Source organism: Salmo salar, chromosome 26 (genome assembly GCF_965601325.2).
Source record: "Salmo salar chromosome 26, fSalSal1, whole genome shotgun sequence".
Taxonomy (NCBI): Eukaryota; Metazoa; Chordata; class Actinopteri; order Salmoniformes; family Salmonidae; genus Salmo; species Salmo salar.
The window spans coordinates 6,486,165-6,503,368 of NC_138316.1; the positions used below are offsets into that span (position 1 = coordinate 6,486,165).

A 17,204-nucleotide genomic window follows, 5' to 3' on the forward strand; every position below is an offset into this window, starting at 1 on the left:
GTGGCAGGGCTTGAAAACTATTACATACTACAAAGGGAAACCCAGCCGCAAGCTGCCCAGTGACGCAAGCCTACCAGACGAGCTAAATGCCTTTTATGCTTGCTTTGAGGCAAGAAACACTGAAGCATGCATGAGAGCACCAGCAGTTCCGGACGACTGTGTCATCGCTCTCTCCATAGCCAATGTGAGCAAGACCTTTAAACAGGTCAACATTCACAAAGCCATGGGGCCAGACAGATTACCAGGACGTGTACTCAAAGCATGTGCGGACCAACTGGCAAGTGTCTTCACTGACAATTTTCAACCTCTCCCTGGCCGAGTCTGTAATACCAACATGTTTCAAACAGACCACCATAGTCCCTGTGCCCAAGATAGCGAAGGTAACCTGCCTAAATTATTACCGCCTGTAGCACTCATGTTGGTAGCCATGAAGTGCTTTGAAAGGCTGGTCATGGCTCACATCAACACCATCATGCCAGAAACCCTAGACCCAATCCAATTCACAAACCACCCCAACAAATCCACAGATGACCCAATCTCAATCTCAACCACACTGCCCTTTCCCACCTGGACAAAAGGAACACCTATGTGAGAATGCTGTTTATTGACTACAACTCAGAGTTCAACACCATAGTGCCCTCAAAGCTCATCACTAAGCTAAGGACCCTGGGACTAAACACCTCCATTTGCAACTGTATCCTGGACTTCCTGACGGGCCGCCCCCAGGTGGTAAGGGTAGGCAACAACACATTTCTGCCACGCTGATCCTCAACACTGGGGCCCCTCAGGGGTGCGTGCTTAGTCCCCTCCTTTACTCCCTGTTCACCCATGACTGCGTGGCTAAGCACGACTCCAACAACATCATTAAGTTTGCTGATGACACAACAGAGGTAGGCCTGATCACCGACAATGATGAGACAGCCTATAGGGAGGAGGTCAGAGACCTGGCAGTGTGGTGCTAGGACAACAGCCTCTCTCTCAATGTGAGCAAGACCCCCATTAACAGGCCCCCATTAACATCGCCTGGACTGAATTGGAGCGGGTTGAGAGTTTCAAGTTCCTTGGTGTCCACATCACCAACAAACAATCATGGTCCAAACACACCAAGACAGTTGTGAAGAGGGCAGGACAACACATTTTCCGCCTCAGGAGACTGAAAAGATTTGGCATGGGTCCCCAGATCCTCAAAAAGTTCTGCAGCTGCACCATCGAGAGCATCCTGATCGGTTGCATTACCACTTGGTATGGCAACTGCTCAGCATCTGACCGATAGGTGCTACAGAGGGTAGTGCGTACGGCCCAGTACATCACTGCGGCCAAGTTTACTGATATCCAAGACCTATATACTAGGCGGTCTCAGACGAAGGCCCAAACAATTGTCAAAGGCTCCAGTCACCCAAGTCATAGACTGTTCTCTCTGCTACCGCACAGCAAGCAGTACCGGAGCACCACGTCTAGGACTAAAAGGCTCCTTAACAGCTTCTACCCCCAAGCCATAAGACTGCTGAATAACTAAACTAATCAAATGGCCACCCTGACTGCTGCTCCTCTCTGTTAATTATCGATGCATAGTCACTTTACAAATGACCGAGATTAACCTCTACCCCCCCCACATTGACTCTGTACTGGTACCCCCCTTATTGTGATGTACATTTATTGTGTTACCTTGTGATTGATTCGATTTTTTTATACTTTAGTTTATTCGGAAAATATTTTATTAACTCTATTTCTTCAACTGCATTGTTGATTAAGGACTTGTAAGTAAGCATTTCACGGTAAGGTGTACACCTGTTGTTGTATTCAGCGCAAGTGACAAATAAAATGTGATTTAGTGAAACATTATTGGTTCCTGGTGTGTTAGGGCATGGCCAGAGTGACAACCCACATGATGGCAGACCCCCAGGGCCAGGACTGAACAGCCCAGCAGCTAGGGATTGCCTAAATAGATTTCTCCCCTGACTTGGATATGTTTTCAGTACAGACTCCTTTTGTCGTACTGTATTCCATATAAGGCATCCAGACCTTATGAAAGTTTCCAAGTATATACCCTTAATCTGGTAAAAAAAATCAATGCTAGTTACATAACTTGACATTGTGGGAGGATAACCAACCTTCCAATTAATGGCAATGCATTTCGTAACCGCTATAAATGCTTGGTTACACAGTTATTTCAGTCTCCAGTATAAAGAATTACCTTGGTGTACATTTATACATTATTTTATCCAAGAATAGAATCAATGGTTCAATTATTGAAATTAACATTATTCCCAGATCCCAGACTGTAACTTTAAACTTAATCTGCTGTCCTGTAGTTTAAGTTTATTGCGGCATGGTCTGCGGGAGCGGTCGGTCAAACAGACTTTGGGATGAAATTATAGTATTTTTGTTGTCCCACTGATTATTTGGAAACGGTCCTCTGTCTGTTTTGTATGTGTTAGCCTACCTACTGTATCAAGCCTACCTCTCATAGTTGGGCGTGCGCCTAGTATGTGTAGCCTCATTGAAATAGAGTAGGCTACCTACATGGGCGGAGAATCACGTGGCAGTTAACTTAAATATGAAATTAACTTAAATATGATTAAACTGTAGTTTACTACAGTGTCTGTAAATAACTATTGAGAATGGAAAGAAGTGGAGGGTGCTCAACCAACGTGAGTCGAAGTGGATTCAAAAAATGTAATCTTCATTGAAAAAGAGAAGGCACAACGCGCACATAGGTCAGTCTACCATGGTGAGCCAGCGTTGCGCCTTTTCATTTTCAATGAGTATTGATTACCCATTTATTTGTCTCTGCCTGCAAATCGTCCTCCTAAAAGGTAGGCTATATCCTATAAGCCTATGCAAAACGTAGCAAGTGTTGCTGTCATCATTCTTGCTGCTTCAAGTTCAGTAGCCATACCTGCGCAATCAGGTGCGTGTGTGGTGTCAATTAAATAGAGTAGGCTATAGCCTATGCATGGACGGACAAGCACGGGGAGTTATCTTTCCAGGAAAATGTACTCCCGAAAATAGGCCTATGATTAGGCTATAGTTTACTACATTGCCTAGAAAGGCCTAAATATTGATCACCCATATTTATCAGTCTGAAAATCTTCCCACTATTAAAAGGTAGGCTATAAAAATAGCTCAAGAGAAAGTGGAAGTCTCTCCAACTCTGCTCACTTCAAATTACATCTAGCATATTGGCTGATCTAGCCCAGTAATACAGATAGCCTGCTATAAGGGCAATGTGAGAATCTCTGGTAATTTAACCTCTTTCCTTAATTTATTTTTGCGCATTTGATATTGCCTATAGGATGCAAAATTGCTGGGACCATAGCTGGCAAGTGAGCTGTATCATATAAGCCTAAAATAACATTGAGGGACTGCAGTTGGGTTTGGGACCAGTTCTTGCGGTAGCGGGTGGGAGTCGGACAGAAAGCCAGCTGTGCAATATGAAAAGCTGAGGGTGCAGGCAGGAGTGGGACTAAGAAATCGCTCTGGCGCAGACCTCTACTGTGCACCATGACAGTGAAGCCTGTAATGTTAGAGCTGGTTATTACTGTGTCAGTGTTAAAAGTAGGGAATTAGCCAGGGAAACTGACAGATCAATATTGTGACATTACCAATCTGACTTATACAAACTCAAGCACTGAAAAAAGGTTACAATATCAATCTTCAATTGTTTGGCTGATTGTTTGATTCAGATCTAGTGTGATTGAGGCAAAAAAGAATAGTTAACGTTTGCCAACTTTTGGCCAGCTCTCTCTAACGGTACATCAACTGGCAAAAGCTAGCCAAGTTAATTTACTTCTGTTGAAACGTGACAAAACAAAGGCTATAAAACATGTCCATACAAACAACACCTGTTAGATAGTAATAACAGCCTGGCTATGGTAGCTACTAGCTGACGTAGCTAATTCATTCACCTCAGTCGAGAGGGGCTGAAACATTAGCTAACATTACAGTCAGTTACAATACTAGGTCAGTACTGCGGATAAACACTAGTTTAAAAAAAATCTGTTAAGTTAAACAGCAGTTACCTTGCCAGCTACATCAGTCAACTAAAGAGTAGTCAGTTTCTGCTCTGATTGCTTTTACAACATGGTGAAAGAGCGCAACACATACACACTAAACTATGCTTAACTCTCCCATGCTGGTCCAGCCACCCTTCCAGAAGCTTTCACACAGCCTGTCTGTCCTAAATCCAGCCATCTGAACACTCCAAACAGCCTACCTGACACTGAGGTGTCCTCTTGGTACTAAAGCGAACCGTTGCCGCTTTTGTATCACATTGAAATGATAAAACTGAGGGGGGACAAAACTGAAATTTCAGAATGTAGGGGAGACATGACCCCCCCACCACCACCAGTGAAAGTTGCGCCCCTGGAAGTTTCTATGTAATGCACCTCAATAGGTAGTGCTTTTACACAATGTAGAAACCTAATATTACACAAATGACTGTAATTTCTATTTCAGTTTTCTATATCAACATTTAAGCTTTTATTATAAAAAAATCTTTAGAGAGATAAATATTACTTTCTAGAGCACAACGTGTGCTTCAAAAGTAGCTAGAATTCCTATGGGCCCAATAACCTATAGCTGAAGACATATATGTACACAGTACCAGTCAATAGTTTGGACACACCTACTCATTCAAGGATTTTCTTTATTTTTTACTATTTTCTACATTGCAGAATAATAGTGAAGACATCAAAACTATGAAATAACACATATGAAATCATGTCGTAACCAAAAAAGTTTTTTTTTTTTTAAGTAAATATATTTGAGATTTGAGATTCTTCAAAGTAGCCACTCTTTGCCTTGAAGACAGCTTTGCACACTCTTGGCATTCTCTCAACCAGCATCATGAGGTAGTCTCCTGGAATACATTTAAATGAACAGGTGTGCCTTGTTAAAAGTTAATTTGTGGAATTTCTTTCCCTCTTAATATGTTTGAGCCAATCGGTTCTGTTGTGACACGGTAGGAGTGGTAAACAGAAGATAGCCCATATGGTAAAAGACGAAGTCCATATTATGGCAAGAACAGCTCAAATAAGCAAAGAGAAACGACAGTCCATCATTACTTTAAGATATGAAGGTCAGTCAATCCGGAAAATGTCAAGAACTTTAAAACTTTCTTCAAGTGCAGTCGCAAAAACCATCAAGCGCTTTGATGAAACTGACTCTCATGAGGACCGCCACAGGAAAGAAAGACCCAGAGTTACTTCTGCTGCAGAGAATACGTTCATTAGAGTTAACTGCACCTTATATTGCAGCCCAAATAAATGTTTCACAGAGCACATCTCAACATCAACTGTTTAGAGAATACTGCGGCCTTCATAGTCGATTTGCTGCAAAGAAACCACTACTAAAGGACACCAATAATAAGAATAGACTTGCTTGGGTCAAGAAACACGAGCAATAGACATTAGACAGGTGGAAATCTGTCCTTTGGTCTGATGAGTCCAAATTTGAAAGTTTTGGTTCCAACCGCCGTGTCTTTGTGAGACGCAGAATAGCTGAACGGATGATCTCTGCATGTGTGGTTCCCATCGTGAAGCATGGAGGAGAATGTGTGATGGTGTGGGGGTGTTTTGCTGGTGACACTGTCAGTGATTTATTTAGAATTCAAGGCATACTTAACCAGCATGGCTACCACAGCATTCTGCAGCAATACGCCATGCCATCTGGTTTGCGCTTAGTGGGACTATGTTTTTCAACAGGACAATAACCCAAAACAAACCTCCAGTCTGTGTAAGGGCTATTTGACCAAGAAGGAGAGTGATGGAGTGCTGCATCAGATGACCTGGCCTCCACAATCTCCCGACCTCAACCCAATTGAGATGGTTTGGGATGAATTGGACCACAGAGAGAAGGAAAAGCAGTCAACAAGTGCTCAGCATATGTGGGAACTCCTTCAAGACTGTTGGGGGAAAATTCCTCATGAAGCTGGTTGAGAGAATGCCAAGAGTGTGCAAAGCTGTCATCAAGGCAAAGGGTGGCTAATTTGAAGAATCTAAAATATAACATATATTTTGATTTGTTTAACACTTTTTTGATTACATATGTGTTATTTCATCGTTTTGATGTCTCCACTATTATTCTACAATGTAGAAAATAGTAAAAATAAAGAAAAACCCTTGAATGAGTAGGTGTGTCCAAACTTTTGACTGGTACTGAATGGTATATATTTATACATTATATATATTATCATTGTGATGTAAATATATGATAGTTTATGTGCTGTGAACATTTGATAGATTTTCAAAATCCAAAAAGTTTTGAGTATCTTACTCCATTATACAGCTGTTACATTTATAAGAACTGTATTTTTGACCTTCTATACATTTTGACGACCCTTGCTAAAACAACCGTAAGTTGTCATAGAGTCACGTGTTTACTTCCAAAGCTACATAACACAGTATGTTACATAAAGCAGGTTGCTGTGATGACAGCAATTATTAGTCTGCGTCGTGTTTTATTTTTGCCATGGAAAATGTAATAGTGTGAATATCGTGATACAACTTCTTATTTACCCGTGTGTAACGGATTTGGATTGGTAACCTCACTCCTCAGTTTGAAATGTCTCTACCCGTGCTAGCTTTACGGTGGCGTAGCTGGCTAAGATTTTGTCAAGAGGGCAGTCACGTGTGATTGCGAGACAGAGGATTCGGGCGGTCATATATGGAAGGAAGCAAAGCTGTTAAGCAGCACAGTGAGAAGTGCTTACCTGTAGCAGTTGTTGTGGAACTTGTTGTAAGAAGACAGTGTGATGAGGCCTCCCCAGGCTGCTGACAGAGAGAAGAATATCTGGGTGGCAGCATCCTTCCACACCTAGAGTAACACACACAAATTCACAATCACTTTTAGAGACAGAGGGATGGGTGGAGAAATGTGTGTGTGTGAACGCATGTGTGTGTGTGTGTCACGACTTCCGCCGAAGTCGGCCCCTCTCCTTGTTCGGCCGGCGTTCGGCGATCGACGTCACCGGCTTTCTAACCATTGCCGCTCCATTTCTCATATGTCCATTTGTTTTGTTTTGTTCCATACACACCTGGTTTTCATTCCCCAATCAATCTACATGGATTTAGTCCTCTGTTCCCCATCATGTCTTTGTGTGTAATTGTTTATTGTTACGTGATTATTTTGTCAGGCGCTGCACTTTTGTTATTAGACCGTCTTTGTGGCACTAGTATGTTTTATGTGCTGTCGTTGTTGACCGGTATTAAAGTGCGCCTGTTTAATATACTCCGCTCTCCTGCACTTGACTTCGCCTCCCATATACACGCCTAACAGTGTGAGTCTATCTGTGTGCCTGCGCGCACTTACAGTTGAAGTCGGAAGTTTACATACACTTAGGTTGGAGTCATTAAAACTCGTTTTTCAACCACTCCACAAATTTCTTGTTACCAAACTATTGTTTTGGCAAGTTGGTTAGGACATCTACTTTGTGCATAACACAAGTAATTTTTCCAACAATTGTTTACAGAGAGATTATTTACTGTATCACAATTCCAGTGGGTCAGAAGTTTACATACACTAAGTTGACTGTGCCTTTAAAGAGGTTGGAAAATTTCTGAAATTATGTTATGGCTTTAGAAGCTTATGCTAAGCTAATTGACATAATTTCAGTCAATTGGAGGTGTACCTGTGGATGTGTTTCAAGGCCTACCTTCAAACTCAGTGCGTCTTTGCTTGACATCATGGGAAAATCAAAGGAAATCAGCCAAGACCTCAGAAAATAAATTGTAGACCTCCACAAGTCTGGTTCATCCTTGGGAGCAATTTCCAAATGCCTGAAGGTACCACGTTCATCTGTACAAACAATAGTACGCAAGAATAAACACCATGGGACCACGCAGCCGTCAAACCGCTCAGGAAGGAGACGCGTTCTGTCCCCTAGAGATGAACGTACTTTGGTGCGAAAAGTGCAAATCAATCCCAGAACAACAGCAAAGGACCTTGAGAAGATGCTGGAGGAAACAGATACAAAAGTATCTATATCCACAGTAAAACAAGTCCTATATCGACATAACCTGAAAGGCCGCTCAGCAAGGAAGAAGCCACTGCTCCAAAACCGCAATAAAAAAGCCAGACTACAGTTTGCAACTGCACATGCGGACAAAAAGCGTACTTTTTGGAGAGATGTCCTGTGGTCTGATGAAACAAAAATAAAACTGTTTGGCCATAATGACCATCGTTATGTTTGGAGGGAAAAGGGGGAGGCTTGCAAGCCGAAGAACACCATCCCAACCGTGAAGCATGGGGGTGGCAGCATCATGTTATGGGGGTGATTTGCTGCAGTAGGGACTGGTGCACTTCACAAAATAGATGGAATCATGAGGAAAGGAAAATTATGTGGATATATTGAAGCAACATCTCAAGACATCAGTCAGGAAGTTAAAGCTTGGTCGCAAATGGGTCTTCCAAATGGACAATGACCCCAAGCATATTTCCAAAGTTGTGGCAAAATGGATTAAGGACAACAAAGTGAAGATATTGGACCTCAATCCCACAGAAAATGTGTGGGCAGAACTGAAAAAGCATGTGCGAGCAAGGAGGCCTAGAAACCTGACTCAGTTACACCAGCTCTGTCAGGAGGAATGGGCCAAAATTCACCCAACGTATTGTGGGAAGCTTGTGGGAGGCTACCCCAAATGTTTGACCCAAGATAAACAATTTAAAGGCAATGCTACCAAATACTAATTGAGTGTATGTAAACTTCTGACCCACTGGGAATGTGATGAAAGAAATAAAAGCTGAAATAAATCATTCTCTCTTCTATTATTCTGACATTTCACATTCTTCAAATAAAGTGGTGATCCTAACTGACCTAAAACAGGGAATTTTTACTAGGATTAAATGTCAGGAATTGTGAAAAACTGAGTTTAAATGTATTTGGCTAAGGTGTATGTAAACTTCCGACTTCAACTGTACGTGTGTGTATGTATACCTTAGCATCATTGAGTTTCTCCCACTTGGGTGTGATGAAGTAGAGGATGCCGTCACCAGCCCCTGGGAGGGTCACTCCTCTGAACAACAGAATGACCAGAACCACATAGGGGAACGTAGCTGTGAAATACACCACCTCGGAGAGGGGAGAGGAAGAACGAAACGAAGGGAGAGTTAGCAGGTTTTGTGATAAGTGCACTGATTCAACACTTTTAGTTCAAGAACAAACCCACTAGAGGGCAACATTACATAATAATTCACAGAACTACAAACTTTGTTTTATGGTTCTGGGATTTCACAGGGGTAAATTATTCAAATCCAATGGAGGTACCACATGAGCAGAGAGTGAGAGATTTCTCTTACTTTCCCTGATGACTTGATTCCTTTGGCCAGGGAGAGGTAGACTATCAACCAGGCCAGGAACAGGCAGCCTGCGAGGGGCCAGCGGATGTCTCCAGGGTACTCTATCCCTTTGGAGATGTGCAAGACATTGTACCTATGGGACACACGTGCGCGCGCACACACACACACACACACACACACACACACACACACACACACACACACACACACACACACACACACACACACACACACACACACACACACACACACACACACAGAGAGAGAGAGAGACAGAGAGAGAGAAAACAGTTATTTCAGATCTGACATGTATTATTCCTTCATATCAATCAATAGCGGGAAACAATTGTGTCTATATAGCCCAATAACTGTGGCCTAATTATGTTAGAAAGGAAATCAACATTTACAGTATAGTATGAGAAATCACAAGGATCCTCAGCCAGCAGGCCTACTTCAAACATAGAACTTCTCTGTAACTCTGATGCAAGTTATTATTTTATTAAATTTTTTTAACTATATTTTCATTTAATACTTTTTTTGCTGTTTTATTGTTTGCGAGGAGAGCTTGCAAGTATGCATTTAATTATACTGTGTACACTACACTGTATCCTGTGCATATGACAAATAAAATTGGATTTGACTTACTTGAAGTACTCCTCGCTGGGGCTGACGTAAGTTTTGTTATCCGGAAAGGTCATGTTAACCAGTTTGGTCAGGTTTCCAATGGCTTGAGCCGACAGACAGAACGAGCTGTTCTTTACAGAGGTGATGTTTTTATCATGGAGGATACACGTGTCTGTCACAACCAGAAACCAACACATGTCAACCAGGACAGACAGACAGACAGACTTACATACACTGTATCGAATCAGAGAAAAAAATACATCTCAACAGGAACAGACAGATCTCTTTACAATCTGGTTTAAAAACTGTATCAACTTTCAGTTTTCTCAGGTGGTGGGTATAATGTAGAATAGATAATTGCCCAGCACACTGGTTCATACACCCAAAACAATGATCTCTGCCATGCTTTACATATTACTGTTCTTTACATACTGTACTTGATACCCATTACAGGAAATGTCCTCTATTCTCAGATGAAAGCCATTCATCCACTGTATGGAACTTAAGCATGTTTTTTTTATGTGTATTGATTATTTTTCTTTTAACAGAACTGTAAATGCAAATTGTGCTTATTATGAAATAACCTTTTTCCCAATATTTTTAAAGATTATATCAAATGTAGCCTAGAATACACATAGAAACGTTCAGCATGTTTGACAGAGTAGATCTAGTTTCGCTTTGTATGATGATCATAAGTTTGTTGTATTACCAATGAAAGCTACGGGTTGAAACAGCATCAATGCTATTCAACGATACAGAGAAAGACCAGGGAGACGACAGCTACTGTAACTCGTACTATGACCAAGAGAGGGCAGTCTGGCGCACACTGCGGCACTGCAGCAACTCCACTACTTGTAAATGTGTCAAGCAAGCAACTTTTGTGCTGAATTCACTGAAATGCAATAGACAAAACTTGCATTTTCTTAATCAAATTTCGATTTCACCCCCCCCAGAAAATTATCCGGTCATACTGCGATTTTTTCTTTTATCAATTTATCTTATTTTTTAAAAAGTATTATTGTAACACAATGTAACCTAAAAACAATTACTCATAATTGCACAAATGCAAAAACGAATTTGTCTACTGAGCCTACACCTTAATCTTGAAAATACACATTTTGTATAACTGCTTTTTGCTCATGATATAGATTAGATTAGAATGAAGATATAAAAAATGTCACACATGTGTAGCCTACACACAGTTGAAAAAAGAACTTGAGACCCACAGAATAACTATAAAAATCAGTACAATAAACCTAGTAAGCAAAAGTATCACTTTTGAATGTATATGAAACTAGAAAACAATGCTTAAAATAACCCGCCACTCTACACTATAGGGCAGGTTACAGGCAGAGAGACCTTAGCTGAGGGGTGCGTTGCGCATTGCGCAATGGTGAGGGGGTGCTTAGGTGTATGTGTGTGCGCATGCATGAGAGTGTGTGTGCGTTCTGGCGCATTGTGGTCTTACCTAAGAGAAGCATGTCTTTGTCCTTACAGTCCAACGTGTTCCACTCGTTCTTACAGTTAGCCCATGGCAGTGAGCCCTTCAACGAAGCGAACAGGTAGTACAGTGTCCAGCACATAATAATGTTATAGTATATGGCTATCAAGACAGATATTATCAACATGGCAATCCCGCAACCTAAAATAAATAAATGAGACGAAATATGTAAATTACTCTTAAGCAGGCAGAGGAGCTTGATCAAAAGTAATTATATCATAATAAGTAGTTTTCATTTTTTCTGAAGTTAGTGTATGTTACTAGTTTTAAATACGTTACTTTATGAGTTTGGATCGCAGCCTGTATATGCGCAGTTTACCTTGCAGAGCCGGGATGGCTTTCCACACGGACACGGGGCCCTGGCTGGCAAACTGACCCAGGGAAACCTCCAATAAAAAGATAGGGATCCCGGCGAGGCACAACATTATAAGGTAGGGGATCAAAAAAGCACCTATATACACAGGGAAACGGGGCAGCATTTCAAAGTAGCGCACAGGTACAAGTGAAAAGAGATTACTCAAACTTGGCTCACATGATTTAAAAAGAAGACTATAACAGACTTAATTCGACTGCCTTTCTCATGGAATAAAGAGATTATGTATGGCAGGTAATAATGAAATAAATGTGACATATCTGTATGTGTTATACTTATTTGCTTCCCTTGCATGTAGCCTAATTAGTTGTTTAAGGTAGCTAGAATATAATAATGCATAGTGTAGACCAAACTAAATTGAAATGAAGATAGGCCTAGTAATAATAAAAAAATATATATAAATAATATTTTGTTTACATAAATTCATTATCAATCATAAAGCCTAAATAATGTAACAAAAATCCACGAAAAAAGAGTAGGCTCTTAGACGCTGAAAAATAATGCTAGCTAGACGCTTTCTATAACTGTTTGGAAAATGTGTCATAATAAAAAGTCGCCTATTCCTTTAGAGAAGAAAAGGCAGTCAAAAAGTTAAGTGAAGAGTGTGGTTTTTTTCGACACTAATTTAAACTCCAATGATATAGCCTAGCAAGTGAATGAATTAAAGTGATGTATTTTCGTTTGATAATGTTAAAATACATTAAGCATACTGGTGTTTAAACAATGGCAAAACAACAATACAAATCATCCAGGATAAAAACACAATTAAGTCGATTTACTCCCATTTTGTTCCTCGAATTTAATTACATCGTCAATTTCGTTCATATCAATTATGCGTGATGTCAAACATATACATCTATCATTGTGGAGCAATGGAATATCTAATTAAAATAACATTGATCAGTTTTGGAATCAGTGTTAATTCTTTTCCGCATTTAGGTGCTTTGCATTTACAACTTTAGTGACATTTGCAGTGCAGGTACATTCTCAACTCAACACTCTCCTTACCTCCACCATTTTGGAAGGCAAGGTATGGAAACCTCCACACGTTTCCCAGTCCAACGGCATAGCCAACCATGGACAGGATGAAATCCAATTTATTAGTCCAGTTTCCCCTGGCCTTATTCTCATCTCCACTCTCGTCCTCGTCTTCCTCCTGGTAAAATCAGTGGATTTTAGTGCTAGGTTTCATGTACATTAAGTAACCATATAGGACTTAAATTTAGAATAGCCAATCATCAAAACGTCTCAGATCCTAAACCTCCTGCCTTACTGGGTGAAGGATTCGTTTCGTTATTCGATATATCAAATTAGCCACAAGTATAGGCTATTTGCAACAGTAAGAACATACGAAGATAACCCGCTTCAACACACATAATAATCTCGGGAACAACACTCTTTGATTGATGCGTGCATTTTAAAACATGACAGGACAAATTCATATGAATATTCATAAATACAGATAATTAAAATTTCCTTATTTCTGATTCCCCGCCAATAGGGGTAGAGGGAGACGGGACCAAGCTTATCAATGGAACACTGTGAGGCTGGCGCGCGGGCGGAAGAGGAGAGTGGCGAGGAATGCCCTCGCGGGGATTGTAACAATGGGCAGAATCCGCAGCCTTATGTAACCCATTACCTAGCGCTGTCATGGGTTTACCGAGACCATTCCCGAGAGAGCATGATGCGGGGTTTCTATCCCTCTTTCTATCTATACCTGACACACCGAGCAGCGTAGTGCGGGGGATATACCATTACTGTATGCTGATACACAAACAACCATCTTACAGTAGGCCTATTCCTTTATCTCACTGCAGTGGGAAGATTCCGTCCATTCAGCACTTTCACGACGCCGTTTTAGACCAACTTTTGTTGACAGAATGTAATCAAATAGGTAGCCTACTCTAGCCAAAGGCAGAGGGTCAGAACATCGAAATAGATAGCCTACCTTTTCCGTTCTATATTTTGATCATTTTCCACAATAATTGGGAATTCTTCTAAACTATTATATTGGTGAATTCTAACCCTGATTCATAGACAATTGTAACCTCTGGTCACTGCATCTGGCCATTGTAAATGGAAACTCACTTGAATAGGCTATATAGCTCATATTCTCTCAAATCACCCCTCAGCAGCAGTCTCCAGTGCCGGACTATCTCAGGAGTCCCATGGGACCGTAATTACAACTTCTCCTCAGCCGCAGCATGTCACCCCCACCTCGGTTTCCTTATCCGTGAAAGACCCGATAACACCCCAGCCAATTCCCTATCCTAATAGGCAATACAGGTTGCATGTCAGATAGATCACCACTCACTCCAAACCACGGTTCGTCTTGTAGTCCCCCCCCCACCCCCCACCCCCCACAAGCTCTCCCGACCCCGGTTGTTTGGACGATCCTCCCCGTATCGAAACAATTCGTTTGAGCCCACTTACCCCCGTCACCGCGCCGGGCTGAACAGACGTGTTGCCATCTGCGCCCAGAATGATGGTGGTCTGGCTCATGGTGGTCCAGTTGCCCGATGCATTGTTTTGATCCCCGGTGGCCCTAAGCGGGTCCCCGTACTGGACAGGGATATCCCGGGAAGCCGAGTTCGCAGCCACGGATCCAGGCACCGTCAGAGCGGCGTTTTTAAACGTCCCATAGACTTTGACTTCTCCCGGTTCTCCTGGTTTATTTTCCGTGGGACAGAAAGTTTTGCTCTCGTTAGATTGTGCTGGCTGAGGGGCCGGGTATGCGTCGGACGTTTGGTTGAAGGCATTATCCGGTTTGTTTGCTGAAACTCCCTCCGGCTGGTGCAACGGGTTAAAACCGGTAGGAGCATTGGCCGGCTGTTTGGTCATCTCTCTCTGGTCGGAGAAATCCTGCAACATGTCATTTACAGATGAAGCTCATCACACAAGACAAGGGGCAAAAAATCATATAAAAGGCTATGCAAACAGAAACACTTTAAGATGCATTTACCAGCTCAGTGTTACCACTAATAGGCTATGAATTGAGAATTAGATTATTTTAGCGCTATTATTTTCAAATATAAAATATGGGCTAATCACCTACAATAAAAATGCAGCAGCGGTGGGTGTTTCTGCAGTATTTTAAAAGCCCTTTGTTGCATGTTTTGGCTCCGCAGCTCTGGGCTTCAGATCACGGTCTGCGGGGGTTTGCCTCTCCTGTTCGCTGTTACTGCGAGATTCTTTAATTTTACGCCCCATTTCCCCCATGTCATTCAGCTCCACACAGCCACTGATTTTTATGGGCAATAGACAAGCTGCCGGGCTCTTGACAGCTCCCCTCTCCCTGGCAGGCATGTATGATCACCGGCATCAGGCTACATCTCTGAGAGGACCCGGGCGTGCAGAAATACAAATTACTATCTCCGCATATATATCCTAACCAAGAGGAAACAAAGCAATGTAAGAGAGCGCGGGATTTCTAAACACAAACATGCTACATTTAGGTTAAAGTAAAAAAAAAATTATAATAAAAGGGGGGGAAAGAGATCGTTTCTGCGTGTTTTGTCTACCACCTTGCATATAGTCTATAAAAAGGACATCTGATTTCGTTTTTCTTAAACTGAAAACAAATACATTCAATACAAATAGCCCACCTTGAATGGAAAAGAAGTGTTTTTTGAAGTGTTTTTTGATTGAACTGAATGCATCTTTTGCTCAGAGATTGCCATGTGAATGCGAGTTGTGAAAAGTTTCCGTGTGTGGAGCAGCGCTATGTAAACTCGATTTCAGTACCATGGACAGCGCACAACTCGGCTACTGAATACAACCCATTATCCAGCATGCAGTTTGAATAAATGAAAATATTTCCACAAAACGAAGTAAGCCTGCTTCAACCATTTAGATAAATAAGATAACGTGTATGACAAATGTAATGTAGACTAAAGAAAATAAACAAAGTATGTAGCCTACTCACCATTTGTGAAGAGGCTTAAGACGTGCTGAAGCTGAAAGGCTGAAAAACAGCTGTAAAGAGAACTGGAAGATGTAGGAGTGGATTTGGCTGTGCTTAGTGCAAAGCTTTCTATACCTCAGTGGGAAATATTGGGTTTGCGTCAGTGCGGAGCAAGGTGCCCTTCGCTTGACATTTTCTTGATAATAAGAGTTTGATAAATCATTGGCCTTGGATTCTTATTTTTAAAGCTACACCGGGTGAAGACGCGCGGGAACGTGCGCATGTTGTTCACGCACATGCCGCTCAGTGTGTGCGTGCTTGGACTGACTCATTCACCAGCTGATTAATAATACACTTTTCTCGAGGGGATGTGTAAGTACACACGAGCTAGGGAGGATTTGCATGTAGGCCTAGATTACATTTTGGGGAATGAGAATGCATGCAGCACGTCAATTCGTAAGAGAACATGTACCATTTGTGGGAGAGAAGATTACATTGATTGGGAAACTATTTCGTTAGATGGTTAATATGGTTTCTATTGTGTTGTATGTATTCCTACTTTGCGCAAATGCTATTGAACATTTCGTAAGAAAGTAATATGTTGAAAACACTGAAAACGTAACTTAACATCTAGTATCATATATTACTTATTTCGCCTATATTTTAATATTAGGATCACATATAATTGTATAGGCTACGACATATGATTATCAATATTAAAAGCAGATGTTTCGTTTCCATAAAGCCTGTGTCAGTAAATGTTTTACACAGACTATACATTTTGGGCTATAGTTTATATTTATAAAATATTCGAAATATCCACCATAACAATTATTTACACCTTTTTCCCCCTTACAAATATTTGTGAAGTGTGTCATGACAAAAACTGCAGACTGCTGCAAAGTCTTAAAGCCTCCAGGCTATATATAGACTTTCTACGCTTCAAGGAATTTAAGTACACATGCGATGTACGGCTATACGTTTCTGTGTGCGTCACCGAAACAAGCACTGATCAAGTGTAGAAAAAAGTGGGCGAGATCTTCATGAAACGACTGAAGCTACTCATTTCTTAACCTCTTACGCAAGAAGGACACTTAAAAAAACAAAAACACGTGGTCATTGATGTATCGCGCTACACTGGAGGTTTTGGAACTTTCCCAGCACCACAAATAGCCTGCCCTAAAATACTGCATTGCGCACGGCATTGTTCAGCTTTCTCTTCTCTGATAACGAAATGTACCCCTAATTCAAAATTGGTTCATTCTCGTGGGCAAAAAATCCCATGAGCATACTATTTTGTTGTTATTTAGACAACCGTCATGCAACCAACCCAAACCCTTGAGAAAGATACAGAAATAATCCGAATAACACAACCCCGCAGAAACGGTCCAGCGACCTCGCAGTTTCTTTAAACGAGCTCGTCACTGTAGCCCGCGTACCTTATTAAATGTGCGATAAACACCTGCAATGCTTGCTGCGCCCGTGTGGCCCGCGCCCCTCGTAAA

The 17,204-nt window shown here is 41.5% G+C and overlaps 1 protein-coding gene across 2 annotated transcripts in view; it reads right to left on the minus strand.

Annotated features, from left to right (window-relative positions):
- The window catches only part of LOC106587063 (sodium- and chloride-dependent glycine transporter 2-like), a 58,867-nt gene extending 42,954 nt beyond the window's left edge, over positions 1-15,913 (minus strand). The window contains exons 1-9 of one of the 2 annotated variants that reach the window (XM_014174952.3): positions 15,721-15,913; positions 14,229-14,657; positions 12,804-12,951; positions 11,742-11,873; positions 11,390-11,563; positions 9,943-10,093; positions 9,298-9,430; positions 8,936-9,070; positions 6,713-6,816 (exon numbers count right to left, since the gene is read on the minus strand). In XM_014174952.3, the coding sequence (XP_014030427.1) occupies positions 6,713-6,816; positions 8,936-9,070; positions 9,298-9,430; positions 9,943-10,093; positions 11,390-11,563; positions 11,742-11,873; positions 12,804-12,951; positions 14,229-14,657; positions 15,721-15,723 (1,409 nt within the window). In that variant the 5' untranslated portion in view covers positions 15,724-15,913. Of the gene's footprint in view, positions 1-6,712; positions 6,817-8,935; positions 9,071-9,297; positions 9,431-9,942; positions 10,094-11,389; positions 11,564-11,741; positions 11,874-12,803; positions 12,952-14,228; positions 14,658-14,850; positions 15,146-15,720 lie in introns of those variants that run through there. The other variant, XM_045708893.2, reaches the window with a different exon arrangement.
- Positions 15,914-17,204: the final 1,291 nt, after the last annotated feature.